Source organism: Ornithodoros turicata, chromosome 1 (genome assembly GCF_037126465.1).
Source record: "Ornithodoros turicata isolate Travis chromosome 1, ASM3712646v1, whole genome shotgun sequence".
Lineage (NCBI taxonomy): Eukaryota > Metazoa > Arthropoda > Arachnida > Ixodida > Argasidae > Ornithodoros > Ornithodoros turicata.
Window position 1 is genome coordinate 165,428,562 of NC_088201.1, and position 17,196 is coordinate 165,445,757.

At 50.7% G+C, this 17,196-nt stretch overlaps 1 protein-coding gene and 2 long non-coding RNA genes across 3 annotated transcripts; 2 read left to right on the forward strand and 1 right to left on the reverse strand.

Annotated features, from left to right (window-relative positions):
* Positions 1–634: 634 nt before the first annotated feature.
* LOC135372517 (uncharacterized) lies at positions 635–1,409 on the reverse strand. Its single transcript, XR_010416022.1, has 2 exons — positions 1,298–1,409; positions 635–821 (listed from the first exon to the last, which is right to left on the reverse strand). It is a non-coding gene; the product is annotated as an uncharacterized LOC135372517 (long non-coding RNA).
* A 13,419-nt stretch (positions 1,410–14,828) lies between these two features.
* On the forward strand, positions 14,829–15,592 carry LOC135372526 (uncharacterized). Its single transcript, XR_010416023.1, has 2 exons — positions 14,829–14,939; positions 15,412–15,592. It is a non-coding gene; the product is annotated as an uncharacterized LOC135372526 (long non-coding RNA).
* An 887-nt stretch (positions 15,593–16,479) lies between these two features.
* Positions 16,480–17,042, forward strand: LOC135388882 (zinc finger protein 600-like). Its single transcript, XM_064618748.1, has 2 exons — positions 16,480–16,732; positions 16,837–17,042. Exons 1-2 carry the CDS (start codon positions 16,480–16,482, stop codon positions 17,040–17,042), a joined length of 459 nt encoding a protein of 152 aa, XP_064474818.1.
* Positions 17,043–17,196: the final 154 nt, after the last annotated feature.

Below are 17,196 nucleotides of genomic sequence, written 5' to 3' on the forward strand. Positions count from 1 at the left end.
ACGGGTGGCTTTTCAGTTTCGCTTTCATTCTCCGTTCTTTGCGCGCGCGTGTTTATCTGTATAAAGGCAGCGCGCACCGCGCTCGCGTCATCACTACGTGAAGATGTTCAGCTACCACTCTTTACAAAATTGTTCCCGCACCCACGCTTCTTGGGAAGAAGTGGAGAAGGAATGTTTCAACGGCGAAAGTCCCCGCAACGAGCTCGTCATCACTGCTTTTCGCTACGTGATAGACATGGTAGGCTTTGGCAATATAGGAGAGATCTCGCCGGGGCCGCTGCAGGAGATGGTGCGTCGGATCTACGCCCGTTACAAGAACGTCTGCATAACGGTTCCTGACGGACCCCTGGGACTGATGAACGAATTTGTGAGCTTGGCCAACGCAGAATTCAACTACATCGCTGCAGACATCAGTAGTAAGTACTGACCACGTTTATCCGGAAACGCACATCTGGCCTGGACGCCATTAATTAGCAATTAGAGCTAATTGGGACCCCCCACATTAATCAGCACCCTCCAGGGAGCCATCACACTAATTGGGGAATGTCTATCTTGCGTCCAGACCAAGATGTGCGTTTCCGGATAATCGTGGTCATAAAATAAAAAAAAATAGGCAGAAAATAAAATAAAAAGATAGAAATAGAGTGGAGAGAAACAATTTATTCGAAAATCAACGATGCCGCGGCGAAGAAGCCGCTCCGCAACACCCGAGTGACCAGCGTCCGCCATGTTGGTAGTTTGCACCCAGCAGTTGCAGAGATCGACGACAGGTGGCCACTTAGTTGCAAGGCATCACACCAGATGGCGCCACCATCATAGCTCTAGACGAGAAAGACAGAACAAGATACTAGCGGCGGGTAAAAATGACAGCACTGCTAAGCAAGTCTAGGCATGTGAGAGAAAAGGTCTAACCGCTACTGCTAAACAGAAAACAGTACACATCGCGGGAAAAAGGCTTACGGGGGGGACGATCGCTTAGGCCTAACCCCAACACTACGCAGCTAACACAAGGCGGGAACCACACATCGCTAAACATGCGAGAAAAGGCTTAACACGAGCGCGGTCACCGCTAAACACGGCAAACATACGAGGAAAGAGGCTTACGGGGGCGATCGCTTAGGCCTAACCTCAACACGACGCAGCTAACACAAGGCGGGAACCACACATCGCTAAACATGCGTCAACAGGCTTGGACACCGCAAAACAAGTCTAAACATGCGAGAAAAGGCTTAACACGAGCGCGGTCACCGCTAAACACGGCAAACATACGAGAAAAGGAGCGCGTCAAATCACTCACCTTTTCCCCCGCGGCAACTTCCAGGCAGAAACTGAGCGAGCGCGGAGAACATACGTCTGCTCTCTACGAGATCCAGCCAGCAACTGAGCGAGCGCGCGGAGCGCACGTCCGTCTTCCGCGACGGTCCGAGAGAAACTGAGAGAGGCGACGCGCAGCGGCCGCTATGGATGCGCGCGCACCCTCTGCTCCACCCGTCCGCGCATGCGCGCGCGCGCGCTGCTAGCTCCCTCTGCGCCGGCCGCGGGTGTTTTCGGTTTCGGCTCTCTGCTGCGCGCGCGCGCGCTCCTAGCGGCGACGGGTGGCTTTTCAGTTTCGCTTTCATTCTCCGTTCTTTGCGCGCGCGCGCGCGTTTATCTCTATAAAGGCAGCGCGCACCGCGCTCGCGTCATCACTACGTGAAGATGTTCAGCTACCACTCTTTACAAAATTGTTCCCGTACCCACGCTTCTTGGGAAGAAGTGGAGAAGGAATGTTTCAACGGCGAAAGTCCCCGCAACGAGCTCGTCATCACTGCTTTTCGCTACGTGATAGACATGGTAGGCTTTGGCAATATAGGAGAGATCTCGCCGGGGCCGCTGCAGGAGATGGTGCGTTGAATTTACGCCCGTTACAAGAACGTCTGCATAACGGTTCCTGACGGACCCCTGGGACTGATGAGCGAATTTGTGAGCTTGGCCAACGCAGAATTCAACTACATCGCTGCAGACATCGTGGACCTTCTCGCTCGTGCCATCGCTCATATTAAGCACGCCCTGCGGAAGCAGCGACATTTGCAAGCAGTCTACATCGTCAACTTTGTCACTGATTTATTGAAATACCGCTTGGTTATTGACATGCAACGCATTAAACAGTCCGAATAACTTTGACGAGACTCTCTGTGTTCTTTCACTGAAACATCTTTATTGAATACATACAAAGGACTTGGTCGATAGATGCCTGCACCCTCCCTGACTTGCCTCAAGAGAAAGGATATGGGGTATCTTCATCGCAGCGTCGTCATTGCGCGGGTCACTGCGTCAGCACGATGACGGAATGGTAATTCTTTTCGTACACCCATTCCGCTACCACACTGCCACGATGTCCCGTGCTGCTCCTGTCTGCGAGAGAGAGAGAGAGAGAGAGGGATGTCTCGACTAGAACTTTTATTCTCGATTACATGCGCGTGCAGCTCTTTGTTCCGCGGTTACTCGATGCCTGACGTCGACGGTCTCGGGCTCTCTTCCGGGTTTTCCGGTGCTGCACAAAGAGGGAGTACTATCGTAATCCTATACGCGTCAAAACACTAGGAAAGCTTACCGTATTCGCAGCTCCCATAAGGGAAGGAGTGTACGGCATCCACGAGATAGCGCTTGTCGTCGTAGGGGACCAAGCTCTTCTTGAGTCTCGAAATGGTGTACATCGTTTGCTTTATGCTCTGGATGGTGCACTGCTTCTGAGAGACCGCCTTTTCATTGAACAGAGAATCTCGGTACACTTCGTGCAATAAATGTTTCCTCACCACGTCTTTCTTAACTCCTTTGGCTCTCGCGATCTGTTTGTGTGTCCCAGCCAAGAGAATGCTGTACATTTTCGCTCGGATGGCTACGACTTCCTGAATAACTCCGCCCCCCGTCTCGTCTTTGAAGTACCCCATCTGATTCGCGTGCTCGTCGTTGAAAAGTGGGTGGTCCGTCGGATAGGAAGACAGATCTAACTCACTCTCAATCTTCATCAGCTGCTCTTCCAGGCTTTCACACGTGAGAGAAAAAATTACGCTGTCCGTGTCGCTATAGATCAATTGCACTGGACATGTCAAGCGAGAAAAGAGCGACTCGTAGATGAAGCTGTACATTCGGACTTTGGATATTTCAAGAATGGCAAAGCCCACGTAAAGGGGGTGCGTGCATTTGATGCGGCGTTGTTTCATCTCGTACAAGATGCACTTATCACTCAGAATGTGAAAATGCTGACTGTCGACGGAGCTAGCTTTTCGGAGCGCGCTTTCTTTGTCGTAGGCTAGGGCATACTTTTTCATCCGTCTCACATTTTGTATCGACTTACCGAACGTGCTGTTCGACATGGTTTTGTACAGAAGTCGCTCGAATTTCGTGCTCGCGGCATTCCTCAACGCGACGTTTCTCTGCACGAAGGTTCGCAAAAAGTTGTCTTGGCGGAACGAGAGGATGCTGTGAACACGTTTTATTTTCATGCCCAACCTCACGTACAGAGCGAGCAGTGCATAATGAACGACGTAGCGTTCTTTGTCGTAGCACGTCAGCAAGAGTTTCGTTGTGGGAGGGGCGTTCAGCGCCAACGCATCTTTCAGGTGGCGTTGGTAGGGGGAGAGTTCGTTCTCGTCCACGCACCTGTGTTCGGGTGCCAGGGGAAAATCCCTAGTGAGCGCGTGCAGTTCTTCGGGATATGACAAGTCTACCACGTACACGTAACCCACTTCCGAATCGTGAGGAATGTTGAGAAAATCGATCTCGCTCCACCTCGAAGGATCGACCCACTCAAAACCACCTGTCGGGAGATGGAAAGTCATCGCGTACGGGTACAAACTGTTCACGTCGAGGTACTGGATAAAAGTCTTTTCTTGCTGGGGATCGTAATCGTCGCACCCCTCGTGATTAGCCCGACAGTATCTGTGGAAGCTGTTACAAATGCCTCCCCTGATCCCTTCTCGATCGTTTCGTACATCTCGCGATCGCTCATGAGCTCGAGTTTGACTTTGGTGAGCTTCAGAGCGCTGCTCCACGCGTAACTGGCGAGGGACACTGTGCGTAGGATATCTAACCCATCCGTCTCTAGCGCAATCTTCCTGAAATACAGTACGACGTCGCAGAGCTGACAGGCGTCGAGCGTGACGTAGAGACGCGTGTAACCGCCGAGGTTCTTACATTCGAACAATTCGAAAATCTCGAGGGCGTACTGATAGTCCTCGTCCGTGATCTCTTGGTCGTTCAGGTCGCTTTTGAAAGCTTCCTTTGGCGGTAGTGCGGGCAAATTGTACGCTTCGAAACTGTCGACGAAGGTGTACGGGTAAATGCCCTTCCTGAGGAGGCGTCGGAAACGGTCACCAAACATTTGACGGGTACAATGAAACGCGCTTTCACCACCGCTGGCGAGCAGGGTTTCCACCAGGTTCGACAAGGAGAGGTTGAAAAACTGCGTGGTATCGCGGAAATGGAGATCGCCAATGTTGAACCCTCTTATCTTTTCCGAGCTCGAAGCTAAGATCCACGGCTCGCCCAGATTTAGAACGTGCATGTGGCGGAGAAGGGAGCTCAAATCGTACTGCAGGTTGTGCACGCACACGACGAGTTCTTTGGTATTACGACACGTAAGGTTACACGTATCACACAGCGTCGCGACAAAATTCGAAGAACCGGACTCTACGAAGCGGGTGTGGTCGTGATGCGATACCTTCCGCGTATGTCGGTTAAATTCGATTCCACAAAATTCGCAGTGTGTAGCGCTCGCGTGCCGAAAGTGGTCTTCCATACTCATGACCAACGGCGCGGGACAACTGTTCAACCTATCGATTTGATCACTAAATCGCTTGAGCGAGAGCAAGCATTTCTCTGCCGCGTTGGGTCCCAAATAGCCATCTACGTCCATTATTTTCCCATCACAACTTCTCACTAGCACAATGCTGTTCGAGCTCATCCTGTGCACACTCGAGGCGTCCTTCACGAGCGCGTCCTTTTCCAAAACGCTCTCCGTGTCCAACACCGCGAAATAGGGGTAGGGATGCATGTACTGTATCTTGTTGAAGGAGACACACTCCCCCGCTTTTGGCATTTCGAGAATCACTTCGTTTACGTCTCGACACAGACGTTCGTGTTGCTGCAATGCCTCTCTCGTTCCGTAACCGGACGTGCATTTCTCGCAATAAAAGTAGTCACTTCGTCCCATGAAAGTGCTAAATTTTCGGATCCCATAGAAATGCTCCCTAACCTCGAGCAGGTGGACTTTATCCTTATAGAGCGTGCAGGGAACCCGTCCGGTAGATATCGAACTCGTCTGCTCGTCGAACACGTAGATGTAGACGGAGATTTTGTTTTTTCTCTCCCACAGGGCAATGTCTTCGTAAGTGACTGGGAAGCAGGGCGGCCAGTACGTTACGCGCGTCTCCGGATGCGAAGGATTCATGTACTTGTGGTATCTTACATGCAGGTTTGGTTTGCTCCTCAAAGGATGTAAGAGTGCCAGCACGCTATACTTGAAACACTCGTTTTCGTGATTCGGAGGAAGTTTGACGTTTGTGAGAGTCTTTGTTTTTCTCTTTAGCAGCTCGGGAAGCTCGATCGTGCATCCTATCCGCTTCGGTTTTAAGCGCGTTAGTTTTAAGTCGACACATTGGACGTCGTTCGAGGTGAAACCAGACCCTTCTCTCGCATAGTTTTCAACGCGTTGCGAGGACTCTGCGATAGCAGCATTTATCGCGCCTTCGATTTCTTGGCGGTTATGAACGACTCTCATGTGAAGGTTCACGTGAAGGAGATGCGAAGTCAACCCGTCGGCTCCGTCCTTAACCATGAGCGCCTTCGAGCACAGACAAAATTTGAAAGGCATGGGATAAGCTTCGAGGACGCGCGTGATTACTGGAGCTATGCTCGGTAGATAGAGTCGCAAATCGTCGACGTTGTCGTCGTGCGGGGAACAGAGAAGCGTGTACCTAGTAGCCGTTCCGTCAAATGCCTCGTCTGTGACAAAAAAAGGAAGGAATCGTCTCTCCGTGACGGAGGGATGATTCTCTACGACGTGTTCTCTCAATTCAACGATTCTACGACCCTGGACAGGCTCAGCTTCGTTTCGAAATTCTGGGCTTGCATCTGGTGATTCATCTCGAACCCTACCAGACAGAGGAATGAAATCTGCATACGACTGATCCCCTTCCCACATGAGCAATTCGTCGTCGTCGTCGTCCGTTTCAGGTATTACGAAAGGCGGACTACTGACTCTGTCGTCGTCGTCGTCATCTGAAAGGACGACTGGGCTATTACCGAGATTCTCTATTCTAGCTTCGTGCTCTCTTTCTACGGCCACGAGCATGGCATCGATGGGGTCGTACTGACATACGAGACAGCGCGGCACTGCGGTCAAACAAAATCAGTACGAGATTCCCCCTCACGAAACAATGCTCACTTTTCCCTTCAGTTGAGGAACGCTTGAGATTGATGATGATGATGAGAGAGGATGGGATGAGTCCCTGTGTTCAGTGTCATGCGGTGACAGCGGCTATTGGTTCCTGAAAAACAATGTCATACATAGAATACACTCTCACAGCAGAGACGGTCAACTTACATTTTGGTCCACGAAACGCCTCGTGTCGTGGATGGATGCCCCTCGTGGGCTTCCTGTCAATCGTCGTAGAACCAGCGCACCTTTTATAGTCGCTACACCGCTCTCCTCCTCCTCGCATTGCGACGGTGTCGTCTGTACTTTGACCACCCCGCCTTCCGTCTTTCGCGCCTTTTTGCGATGTCGCATATGACAATGATACCATCGACGTTGAATAAAACATTACACTAATTTCTAGCTAACACTCTGGGACGACTCGTACATGACGACAAGAAGACCCAGAGTGGGATTCGAACCCAGGATCCTTCTACACTGGGCGCGACACACTAACCACCAATCTAATTCGTACTGCGTGACGTTTTTCGTATTGCGGGGTTCGTGTCTACACACGTCACAACATGTTCAAACACGTCCAAACATGTTCAGACATGTTCAGTGACGTCACAACATGTTCAAACACGTCCAAACATGTTCAGACACGTTCAATGACGTCATAAGAGGAAGAGAGAGGAACGAGTGTGTCCAGGGGCGACTTCGCCGCCCGTGTCCGAACATGTTCAAACATGTTCAAACACGTCTTAACATGCCCAAACACGTTCAATGACGTCATAGAGAGTGAGAGGCAAAGCTTTACTATAAATGTCGAAGCGAATGGTCGATCGTCATTCCATCATGATCAGCTTGGTAGATCCTCGTAAGTAATACCCATGACGTCATCATCATCGTCGAAATGTTTGAAGAGTTTCGTTTCCAGTGTACAACACTTTTGCTGCGCGTGAAGTCGGTTTTTTCCCGCCTCACATATTTCGGGAGATTGGCAGGGCCCGCTTCTTCTGCACCAATTGCGGTGGATTGTGGTCCAAAGGTACGCTTCCTCGTTATTTTTTAATACGTTCTATAATCGTTCACATTTTTTCAGAGCAAAAGCATTGGACGGACCGATTGATTCGCCCGTTTCTCGGCTGTCGGACGGTACCGTTCGACGTACGTTGCGAAGGACTTCGACTATTGAAGGAAGATGGAGAAGATGGACCATCAGTGTCACTCTGTGACTGAAGAAGATTGTACGTGTGTGTTTGAGATATAAAAAACACGCGTTTCTCACACTCCTTTCGTTGCAGATTACGAATGGCTACTGACGGGAGATCTACCCCTGGTCCTAACCTTCAAGCCTCCTCCAAAGACCTTCTTTTTGCGAATCGGCGATCAACTGACTACCTGTCGCTGCGGTGGACTCTGGTCGAGAAACCCCAGCCATTGGTTAGACTCGAGCCTTCGTCCGTATTTGGGCTGCCTTCCCGGCTACGAAACCAAAGCTGGAGCCTAATTCATGTGTAACGAGAAATAAAAAAAGGTTGTCTACTCTCATTCCGTCTCAGTCATGATGACGCCCGAGCAGAGGTTTGCCACCTTTGTGCAAACACGAATGTATCGGGACTTGCTGCGATTACGCGATTATATTCACGGCGATAGCTGCGAGGGAGACTTTCGCTCGATTCTCAAGACGATACCCTTACGTCTGTTCACCGTCAGTGGGAAGATTGCAAAGAAAATGAAGCGTTTCGTAGATTACAAGCTCGAGCTGCTGGAAAAGTATAGACGAGGAGAGACAGTCGACCCGTGTCTCATCAACGCGGGTTTCAACCGACCTATCGTCCGTCGCTACTGGCTTCTCCACACATCCCTCGACGTCACGGTGCAGACCGGCGACGACGGCGGTGAGCGTCGGGTCAGCACGTTGGAAGATCGTCTCGCAAGGGTCTTGTGTATGTCGTGAATAAATAAATAGTCTATTTTTTACGAAACGAGTTCGCTCACGAGGAGACGTTTTATTGTTTCGTCATTCTCTTCGAGGTTACAGGAAAACATGGATACACAACTTTTCAAGCTGTAGCGTTTCGACATGCGCGTGGCTACGTAGATACAAAAAAGCCCGCAGTAAGGCGAAAAAGGCGATTGAATACACTTGTCGTTATACTCGTCCACTACAGGTAAAGTCCTTCGAAGGTTTGCTTCGATGGGGGGAAGTCCGTAGCTGTCGAAAAACACGGCAGACCCGTCGTAGTTTTTCAGGTAGAGCACCCAGTGCTGCCCGCGTCTTCTTCGCTCTTCCGTATTGATGATTAAATAACCGGGCTTGCGTAAAACGAAGGCTTCGTCGGAAGCGCAAATGCCTCTCAGCATGGAGGAAGCGAGGGGGTTCAGGGACACGAGTTCCAAGATGTCGCTCTCGTACATCTTTTCTTATGGGAAGGTGACCGTACGGTCCTTGTCGACGTACATGAGCTTGGGACACTCGGAAATCAAGAGGACGGTGACCGCGTGTGGAAGGGCTTTAGCGAAGCGTAATTGCAGGCGAACGTTTCCTTTTCGCCACTCGTTCAAATGCGAAGGAGAAGAACACTTGTCCACGTCCAAGTTAAAGTAGAGAAGGAACCCGTTCGTTTTAAATCGCTCGTAGCTATACTTGAAATGTTTCTCTCCCAGTTCTTGCAAGAAGTTAAAGTAGGGAATTTTGACGAGGTCGTTCTGAAAGTCGTACTCGGCTCGCACTTGCTGGCCGTCCACGGAGAGCATCGAATGAGACAGGTCGTAATGACGGAATTTGTAGGGGTTCGATTGGATGTCGCCGAGAAAGTCGGACGTGGCGAGCAGGGCGACGCATAATTTGGAAGGCACCCTTTCGGGGTAAACGTTTTCAAAGTGAGCGTCCAAGCTCCCGGCACTCAAGCTCCGCACCTTGGTTTCCAATCCGCGTAACACGTAGATGGCCGGCGTGGTCTGAAGCCGCCGCTCGTATTCCAAAAATAGGGAAGGTGCCAGCGTCACCTTTTTCAAGTGTAACGTCATTTCTTTAATGTCCACCTCGTAATTGTACGTTTTCTTGTCTTTGGGGACCGATACGAGTTTAAATTCGTCGTTGTTTAACAGGAAAACGACGCGAATTTCGACGGCAGGTACCATCAGGCGCGGCTGTTGAAACAGGTCGGTATTGATCTGACCGACCAGGTTAAAGTATTTTCCACCCTTCGTCGCTTCGTAACGTTGTTTCGGACCGCGAGACGAGACGTCGTAATCGTCCTTTAAATGTTCGTCGTCCTCGACATAAAGTCCAGCCGCGTGCACTGTTTCTTGAGCCGCGGGCGTGGAATGAAGCACGACGTCCAAAATACTCCTGTAGGCGTACAACTCGTTGGAACTGACGAGCTTGTTGTTCGCATAAACGGTGACCGTCTTAAACATGCCGCTCAACAGGTGGTTTATTGGGAAAACGACATCTTTCTCGTCCATTTCTTCCCCGTCGTCGCGAACAATGCGCACGGTCAAAGACACGAAACTGCCGTAGAGATCCAAGTGTGCCCTTTGCAAATTTTGAATACAAAACTCGATCACGGAATTATTTACTCCGTTGACCGGATAAAAAAGTTGGTACGAAGTATCTTCCACGCCGTATTGAATGGAAGGGGGTTCGAATATCATCACATCACTCGTTAGACAGATCGGCGTCTGTATTTTTCCTTTCGTTGACGTCATGACGGAGCGCGCGCAGCGGATGTGTGACCTTCACGGCGTACCAAAGATATCTGCAGGTGCGTCGTGTGTCGGCGCCTTTTGTTGTCGTTTGCGGCGTTTCTTCCCATTGTTGTTTCCAGAGCCCTCCATGGAATCCAGCACGTCTCTCCCCGTTGCTATGGCCGTCTTTTTTACTGCGCGCGATATTCCTTCGCCATCGGCCAAATTCCGCGCCAAGCGCTTCAACGTTCTCTTGGCGATCGGTTTTATTTGCTGCCAGATGGGAACGATAAACTTGGATATGTTGCTCAACACACCGCCCCCTCGTTGGAAAAGGGGTCCCGTGTACACGGGAATTATTTTGGGGGAATTACGGTACATATTTGAAATGCAACGTTAGATTGGTTCTGCCTTTGGACCGCAACGGCAAACGTCTTCCCGTTTCGTCCGCGAGAACGATCGTCACTGAAGGAATTTCGAATTGAGACAGGTTAAAATACTGGATGTTATCTAACGTGTAGGTGACGACGTGCTTGTCTTTCTCGTAATAAAAGGGTAGTATTTTTAATATCGGTTTTTTCCCGCTCCCCACGTACGTGGGTTCCACGATATCCGTGTACACGATTATGTTGTGAAACGGGGGTTCCAGGAGTACCTCGACGGAGCTCGTGGCATCCTCATCCCCCGTGAACACGGTACGCGATTCGAAGCCCAAAAGCACGGCCAGGTACTCGGAAAGTCTTAGGGTGGAGGTGCCCTCGGAAAGCCGAATTTTACATTTCTGTTCGGTTCCGTCGAAGCTGAAGCGCGCGCGTTCGCCTACGCGCTGATTAATCGCATTTAGAAGTGCTTGCGGCGTCGCATAATAGCCGGGAGGCACATGTACTTGCAAAGATCGAGGAATTTTCGTCTTGATCGTGAAAGAAAATTGACGCGCTACGGGGAGAGAGACGCGTAGCGTTTCTTCGTGTCCCTCGACGGGTGTGAGATGTAGCAGCTTGACAAAGGGTTCCGGTACGTGCAACCCTTTCGGTGTTTTCAGAGAGTAGACGTTATCCGCGAATTCTAGCGAGGCGTCCAGCTTGTGCGTCTGGAAATACTTGTTGAGTGTGTTCCGTAGGGACGTGGTTTCCGAATTCAGAGTGACGTCGCCGAAAGCGACGGGTGCGGCGTGCTCCAATAAGATGGAGGTGGCTTCGCGTTCGCTCAATTTGGGGGGTTTCACCGCACGACCTGCTTCGCGGGACGCTAGCGAGGCGTCGAGCGCTTGCGCGAGCCGAGGGTCCAATTCCACGGCTTTCACGTCCACGGGTAAGACGAAGTCGTATCGCGATTTATTGTACGCGAAAGAAACGTCGAATTCCGAAAGGGCTTTTCCCAAATCCCTCTCGAGATCCGAGGTGACACGAAAAGTTCTGCCGGCTTCCACCGTGTCCTCGAAAGAAACCTCGATTTTCGCATCTTGCCTTTCGTAGCCGATATTTAAAAAATCGTTACTTATGCTGAGATCCATCAGACCGACTTTATACCGATTCGAGAGCTGAAGCGGACTATCGAAAGCTACCGTGAAGGCGTTGAGTTTATTCGAGGGAAACTTATCCATGCTGGCGTTCGAGAGCAGGTGGACGTAGATGTCTGACATCATTTCCCAATCTTGACCACGTCGCTGCTCGGAACCCAACTGTCGTGTTCTTTGTCGTAACCGAACCAGCGAACCAAGGAGAAGCTCTGACCGTTCAGTTGCTTCTTCTCAGCACTTTCGTTACTGGCCAAGGCTGATTGGCGTCTCGGGTTACGACGAGTACCTCCTCCGGGTAGAAAGATCCGTCCACTTCCTTACCCCGGTAATCTTCCAGGTGTACGACGGGAGGAGAGGTGTCTCTCAGGCGGGAGACGGTGAAAATCTGAGGCGACCAACTCCCTTCCGAGCTCTTATGAAAACCTTTTCTGTGAAGTAGGACCCTCACTTTATCCCCCAGTTTGAGCTTCTTTTTCACGGAGGGTACGACGGGCTTCCCATTTATCTTATTGAACAGCTCCAATTCGTTTTCGGGCGTGACTTCGGACGGGCTGATGCCCAAAGTCCTGTGTTTGGTGGTGTTGTAGTCGCGCACGATCTTGGGAAGCGCGGAAACGAAGTGGTATTTTCCCGTTACTCTAAAATAACGGAATATTCTGTCGCGTAAAGTGCGTATGACGCGCTCTGCCTGCGATGCTTTGATTACTGGAGAGAAGGTAGAATACATGTGTACCTTCTTTCGTGAGAGATACTCCTTGACGGTCTTGTTGTAGAATTCCCCGCCTCTGTCGCAAAAGATGCGTGTAGGTACGTTACCTCCCCGAAAAAGTCTTATCATGGCCCTTTTCATTTCGGCGGGGCGCTTCGTCTTTAGCGGGAGGGTGCGCAGAAAGCGGGAGAGGGAATCGATTGCCACGAGAATGTAGCGGTAGCCACCGTTGAATCTCTTGTATTTTGAAAAATCGGCGAGGTCCATTTGCCACACGTCGTTGATCTTGAGCGCGATGATGCGTCTCCTATTAAACTTTCTTCTGACCGGATGGTGGAGCGTGTAGGCATCCAGCTTTCTGAGAATGGCGAGAGCCTTCTTTTTGCTCAAGTGATGCGCTTTTCTATAGCGTTCCACACCCCCCAAACCACCCTCTGGTTTCTCATATCCCTCCATAAGTCGTCCACGCAATGGAGGCCTGCTGCTGCTGCTGCTGCTGTTGAGGCTCGCGAGATTTGGGTAGAGAAATCAGACGCAATAGTTTCGAGACTTTGGGGAACCAGGAAGGTTTCTTTCCCGTCTTACGTTGCAACAAATAATTGACGAGTTCGTAAACGGAGGAGTGTCTGATGGGCTTGCCCGACACGGAGACACAACCCTCGCGATCCCAGGAAAGAACCTTCTTTAATTCCGAGACGACCCTTTCCGCTTCCTCTTCGTCCACCTCTGGAGAGAGGAGCGAATAGTCAAAGTCATTTGTAGCGTCGGACGCCTTGTTTTTATTGTCGTAGGGGTCAAATCCGTACTGCTTGAGTATGCGATACAGTGCTTGCAGTATGAGTTTCACTTTGACGTCGTCACTCTCCTTCGAGGAAAGAATGTTTCCGATGGAGGTGGTCACTTCAATTCTCTTGGCCATTGGCGAAAAGGTTCAACACGGCGGAAAGCAGGAGAGGAACCACCGACGAAAGAACGCCCTGTCCTCGCTGCTGAGACAGATAGCGCTTCAAACGTTGCGGATTCTTGTGAATCTTTTTGTAGGCGAGCCGTCGTAAAAAGCGTTTGTGCTTCTTCAAACGCGCGAACGTATCTGGAGCTAGAGCCACCTTTCCGTTCAATACATTGAGGCAAATTTCGGAGAGGTGTTTCATGTCGGACGAGGACGAACGTCTCAAGACGTCGCGGCGGCGTGGAGGGGGTAGAGTGGAGAGTACTTTGAGTAAAGTGAGGTGAGGGCGGAGATTCATTTCGGAGCGTAGATATATTGACGTTCTCCCGGAAAGATATTGCTACGCAACCTGTGATCCTCGTGCGTATAGTTGTGAAGATCCACGAGTAAATATGCGTGGGGCGACGACATCGCTTGTTTATATGCGTCCAGAAAATACTCCAATCTTTTTCTGCCAAATAGCTGTTGGCCGAAATGTTCCATCTGGTGCACGCTGCGCACGGTGCGCCACAGGACGACGTAACTGGCGTTGTAGGATATTGTTCTAAAATGGCTACTGTCGAAAAAGATGTTTTGAACGAGTAAGAAGATCGACGCGTTGGCGTGGTGAGAACCCCGAATGAAAAGATCGGTCACCTCCTTCAAGGAACCGGCGTCGGTCATGTGATCGTCGACGACGATCAGCGTAGCGCGCGACGTGTCCCACTCTCGCGGTAGCTCCTTGGTAAATTTTACGGAGTCCCCGAATTCGTCCTGCATGCTCGGCGAAGCATATTTCTGCACGTAGAATATTTGTGACGGAGGCTTGTCTACCACGTCGTTCAGGTTCCTCAACACGTTAGCAACGAACGTAGATTTGCCGCACATGGAGGGGCCGCTTAAGATACAGCGAAAGGGATGACGGAAACGAAAAGGTTCGGGGGAAGACATGTTGCGTGCGTACACGTTGCACGAAGAGAAAGAAGAGACTGAGACTCGAAGAGAAATGCATCGCTTTTATTTACACATCCTCGTCGTCGTCCTCTACATCGGAACTGCGTTCCCAATACAGATTGTCCAGGCTAAAGTTGGACTTCTTTTTCGCCAGTCTGTCCGCCGCTAAGATGCGGTCGAGCGTCTTCATCTTGTCCTGACACATTTCTTGACGTGCTTGCAACCATTCCAGACGGTGGACTTGAAAGGCTTCCTCCACGATGCCGCGTATAAATTCGCGAAGTTCTTCGTTTTTTGTCTTTTCCTTGCGACGACGAGAAACGCAGGAGAATAAACCACACATGGCGTTTTCCACGTATCGGTCAGAATGATGACGCGAGCGCGGTGCGCGCTGCCTTTATACAGATAAACGCGCGCGCGCAAAGAACGGAGAATGAAAGCGAAACTGAAAAGCCACCCGTCGCCGCTAGGAGCGCGCGCGCGCAGCAGAGAGCCGAAACCGAAAACACCCGCGGCCGGCGCAGGGGGCGCTAGGAGCGCGCGCGCGCGCATGCGCGGACGGGTGGAGCAGAGGGCGCGCGCGCGTCGCCTCACTCAGTTTCTCTCGGACCGTCGCGGAAGACGGACGTGCGCTCCGCGCGCTCGCTCAGTTTCTGGCTGGCTCTCGTAGAGAGCAGACGTGTGTTCTCCGCGCTCGCTCAGTTTCTGCCTGGAAGTTGCCGCGGGGGAAAAGGTGAGTGATTTGACGCGCTCCTTTTCTCGTATGTTTGCCGTGTTTAGCGGTGACCGCGCTCGTGCTAAGCCTTTTCTCGCATGTTTAGACTTGTTTTGCGGTGTCCAAGCCTGTTGACGCATGTTTAGCGATGTGTGGTTCCCGCCTTGTGTTAGCTGCGTAGTGTTGAGGTTAGGCCTAAGCGATCGCCCCCCGTAAGCCTTTTCCTCGTATGTTTAGTCTTGTTTTGCGGTGAGCAAGCCTGTTGACGCATGTTTAGCGATCTGTGGTTCCCGCCTTGTGTTAGCTGCGTAGTGTTGTGGTTAGGCCTAAGCGATCGTCCCCGTAAGCCTTTTTCCCCGATGTGTACTGTTTTCTCCGTGCTGTTTTAGCAGTAGCGGTTAGACCTTTTCTCTCGCATGCCTAGACTTGTTCAGCAGTGCTGCCATTTTTACCTGTCGCTAGTATCTTGTTGTCTGTCTTTCTCGTCTAGAGCTATGATAGTGGCGCCATCTGGTGTGATGCCTTGCAACTAAGTGGCCACCTGTCGTCGATCTCTGCAACTACCAGTCGTCAACAAGCAACATGGCGGGCGCTGGTCACTCGGGTGTTGCGGAGCGGGTTCTTCGCCGCGGCATCGTTGATTTTCGAATAAATTGTTTCTCTCCACTCTATTTCCATCTTTTTATTTTATTTTCTACCTATTTTTTTATTTTTATGGACACAGATTGTCCGCAACGCACAGGGTGGTCTGGACACGTCCTAGATGCTCCCCAATTAGTGTGATGACTCCCTGGAGGGTCCTGATTAATGTGGGGGGTCCCAATTAGCTCTAATTGCTAATTAAACGTGTCCAGAAGCCTTGTAGCGTTGCGGACAGTCTGTGTCCAGTAACTACTACTGACATTGTCGTATGTTACATAAAATACATAAAACCGGCACAGTTGACCTCATACGTTCTAGATCATCAGGAGCGAAACAAATTAAATAAAAGCAAATTGAATCATCCAGCAGCTGTCTTCAGACACGGGAAACAAACTTCACTAAGGATACCCGAAATAGAGATTTCTTAAATGTGCTCTCAGGTCTCGCTTGCGTTGGGTGGTGAAAATTTCATTGGGCAGCTTGTTAGAAATCTTATATCCTAAAATCATTCTAACGAGTGGCATAATAACGGATGTGGACTGGAACGGATCTGCAATTTCAGGAGCAAGGGAAAGGAGTGGTAGGCTCCATATTAAGGTCGAGCCCAGTGGCACTTGCGATCGAGCATCTTCAAGTTGCACTTCTTCAAATGTACAGTTCGAGACCGGCACATCAACGGTGGAGCCACGACTCAAACACGCCGCACTGATCACTACCGACGGTCGACCCACTGAGCAACCTTCAGACCAGAGTCAAGAGGCAGGCAAACCATCGACATTCGGCCACGAGAAAGACAGGCTGTATAAGTGCAGTGTTTGTTTCGCCACATGCGTTGACACTGGCCACATGGCACTTCATCTCAAAACTCGCAAAACAAACAGATTTACTTGCGACACGTGTTCCACGACATTCCGTCATGCATCAACTTTGCGAGTGCATGCAGAGTGTTGCACAGGAGAACGGTTGCACAAGGCCACGATATGTGCACTTGGATGCTCATCGAGTGCGTACAAGTGCGACCTCTGCCCTGCAGAATCCAGCCACAGTATGTGCCTGCGCCATCACAAGCACACACATGGGCAACAAGTTTTACAAGTGTGATCTCAGTTCAGAAAGAGTGGGAAACTGCGAGACCACAAGAGAACACATGCGAGTGAGAGGCCATACAAGTGCGATCTCTGTCCTGCACAGTTCAGGGGTAGCACAATCCTCAAGTATCACAAGCGAAAACATACAGGCGAGAAATCCTTTAAGTACGATCTCTGTCCTGCAGAATTCAGTCATAGGACAACTCTGTTGTGTCATGAGCGAAAACACACGGGTGAGAAGCCCTGCAAGTGCGATCTCTGTATTGCAGAGTTCAGCTCTGGTGCGGGCCTGTTGTATCACAAGCGAAAACACAGGGGCGAGAAGCCCTATAAGTGCGATCTCAGTACAGCGGAGTTCATCCAGAGTTTTAGCCTGTCGCGCCACAAGTAAAAACACGCTGGTGGGAAGCCCTTCAAGTGCGACCTCTGTCCTGCAGGATTCAGTAATAGGAAAACTCTGACGTGTCACAAGCGAAAACACACGGGCGAGAAGCCCTACAAGGGCGATATTTGTATTGCAGACTTCAGCTTTAGTGCGGGCCTGT

Coding starts and splice junctions, on each gene's coding strand:
- LOC135388882 (XM_064618748.1), top strand. CDS start 16,480: ATGCATCAACTTTGCGAGTGCATGCAGAGTGTTGCACAGGAGAACGGT. Junction 16,733..16,836: donor GCGAGTGAGAGGCCATACAA/GTGCGATCTCTG, acceptor TCTGTCCTGCAG/AATTCAGTCATAGGACAACT.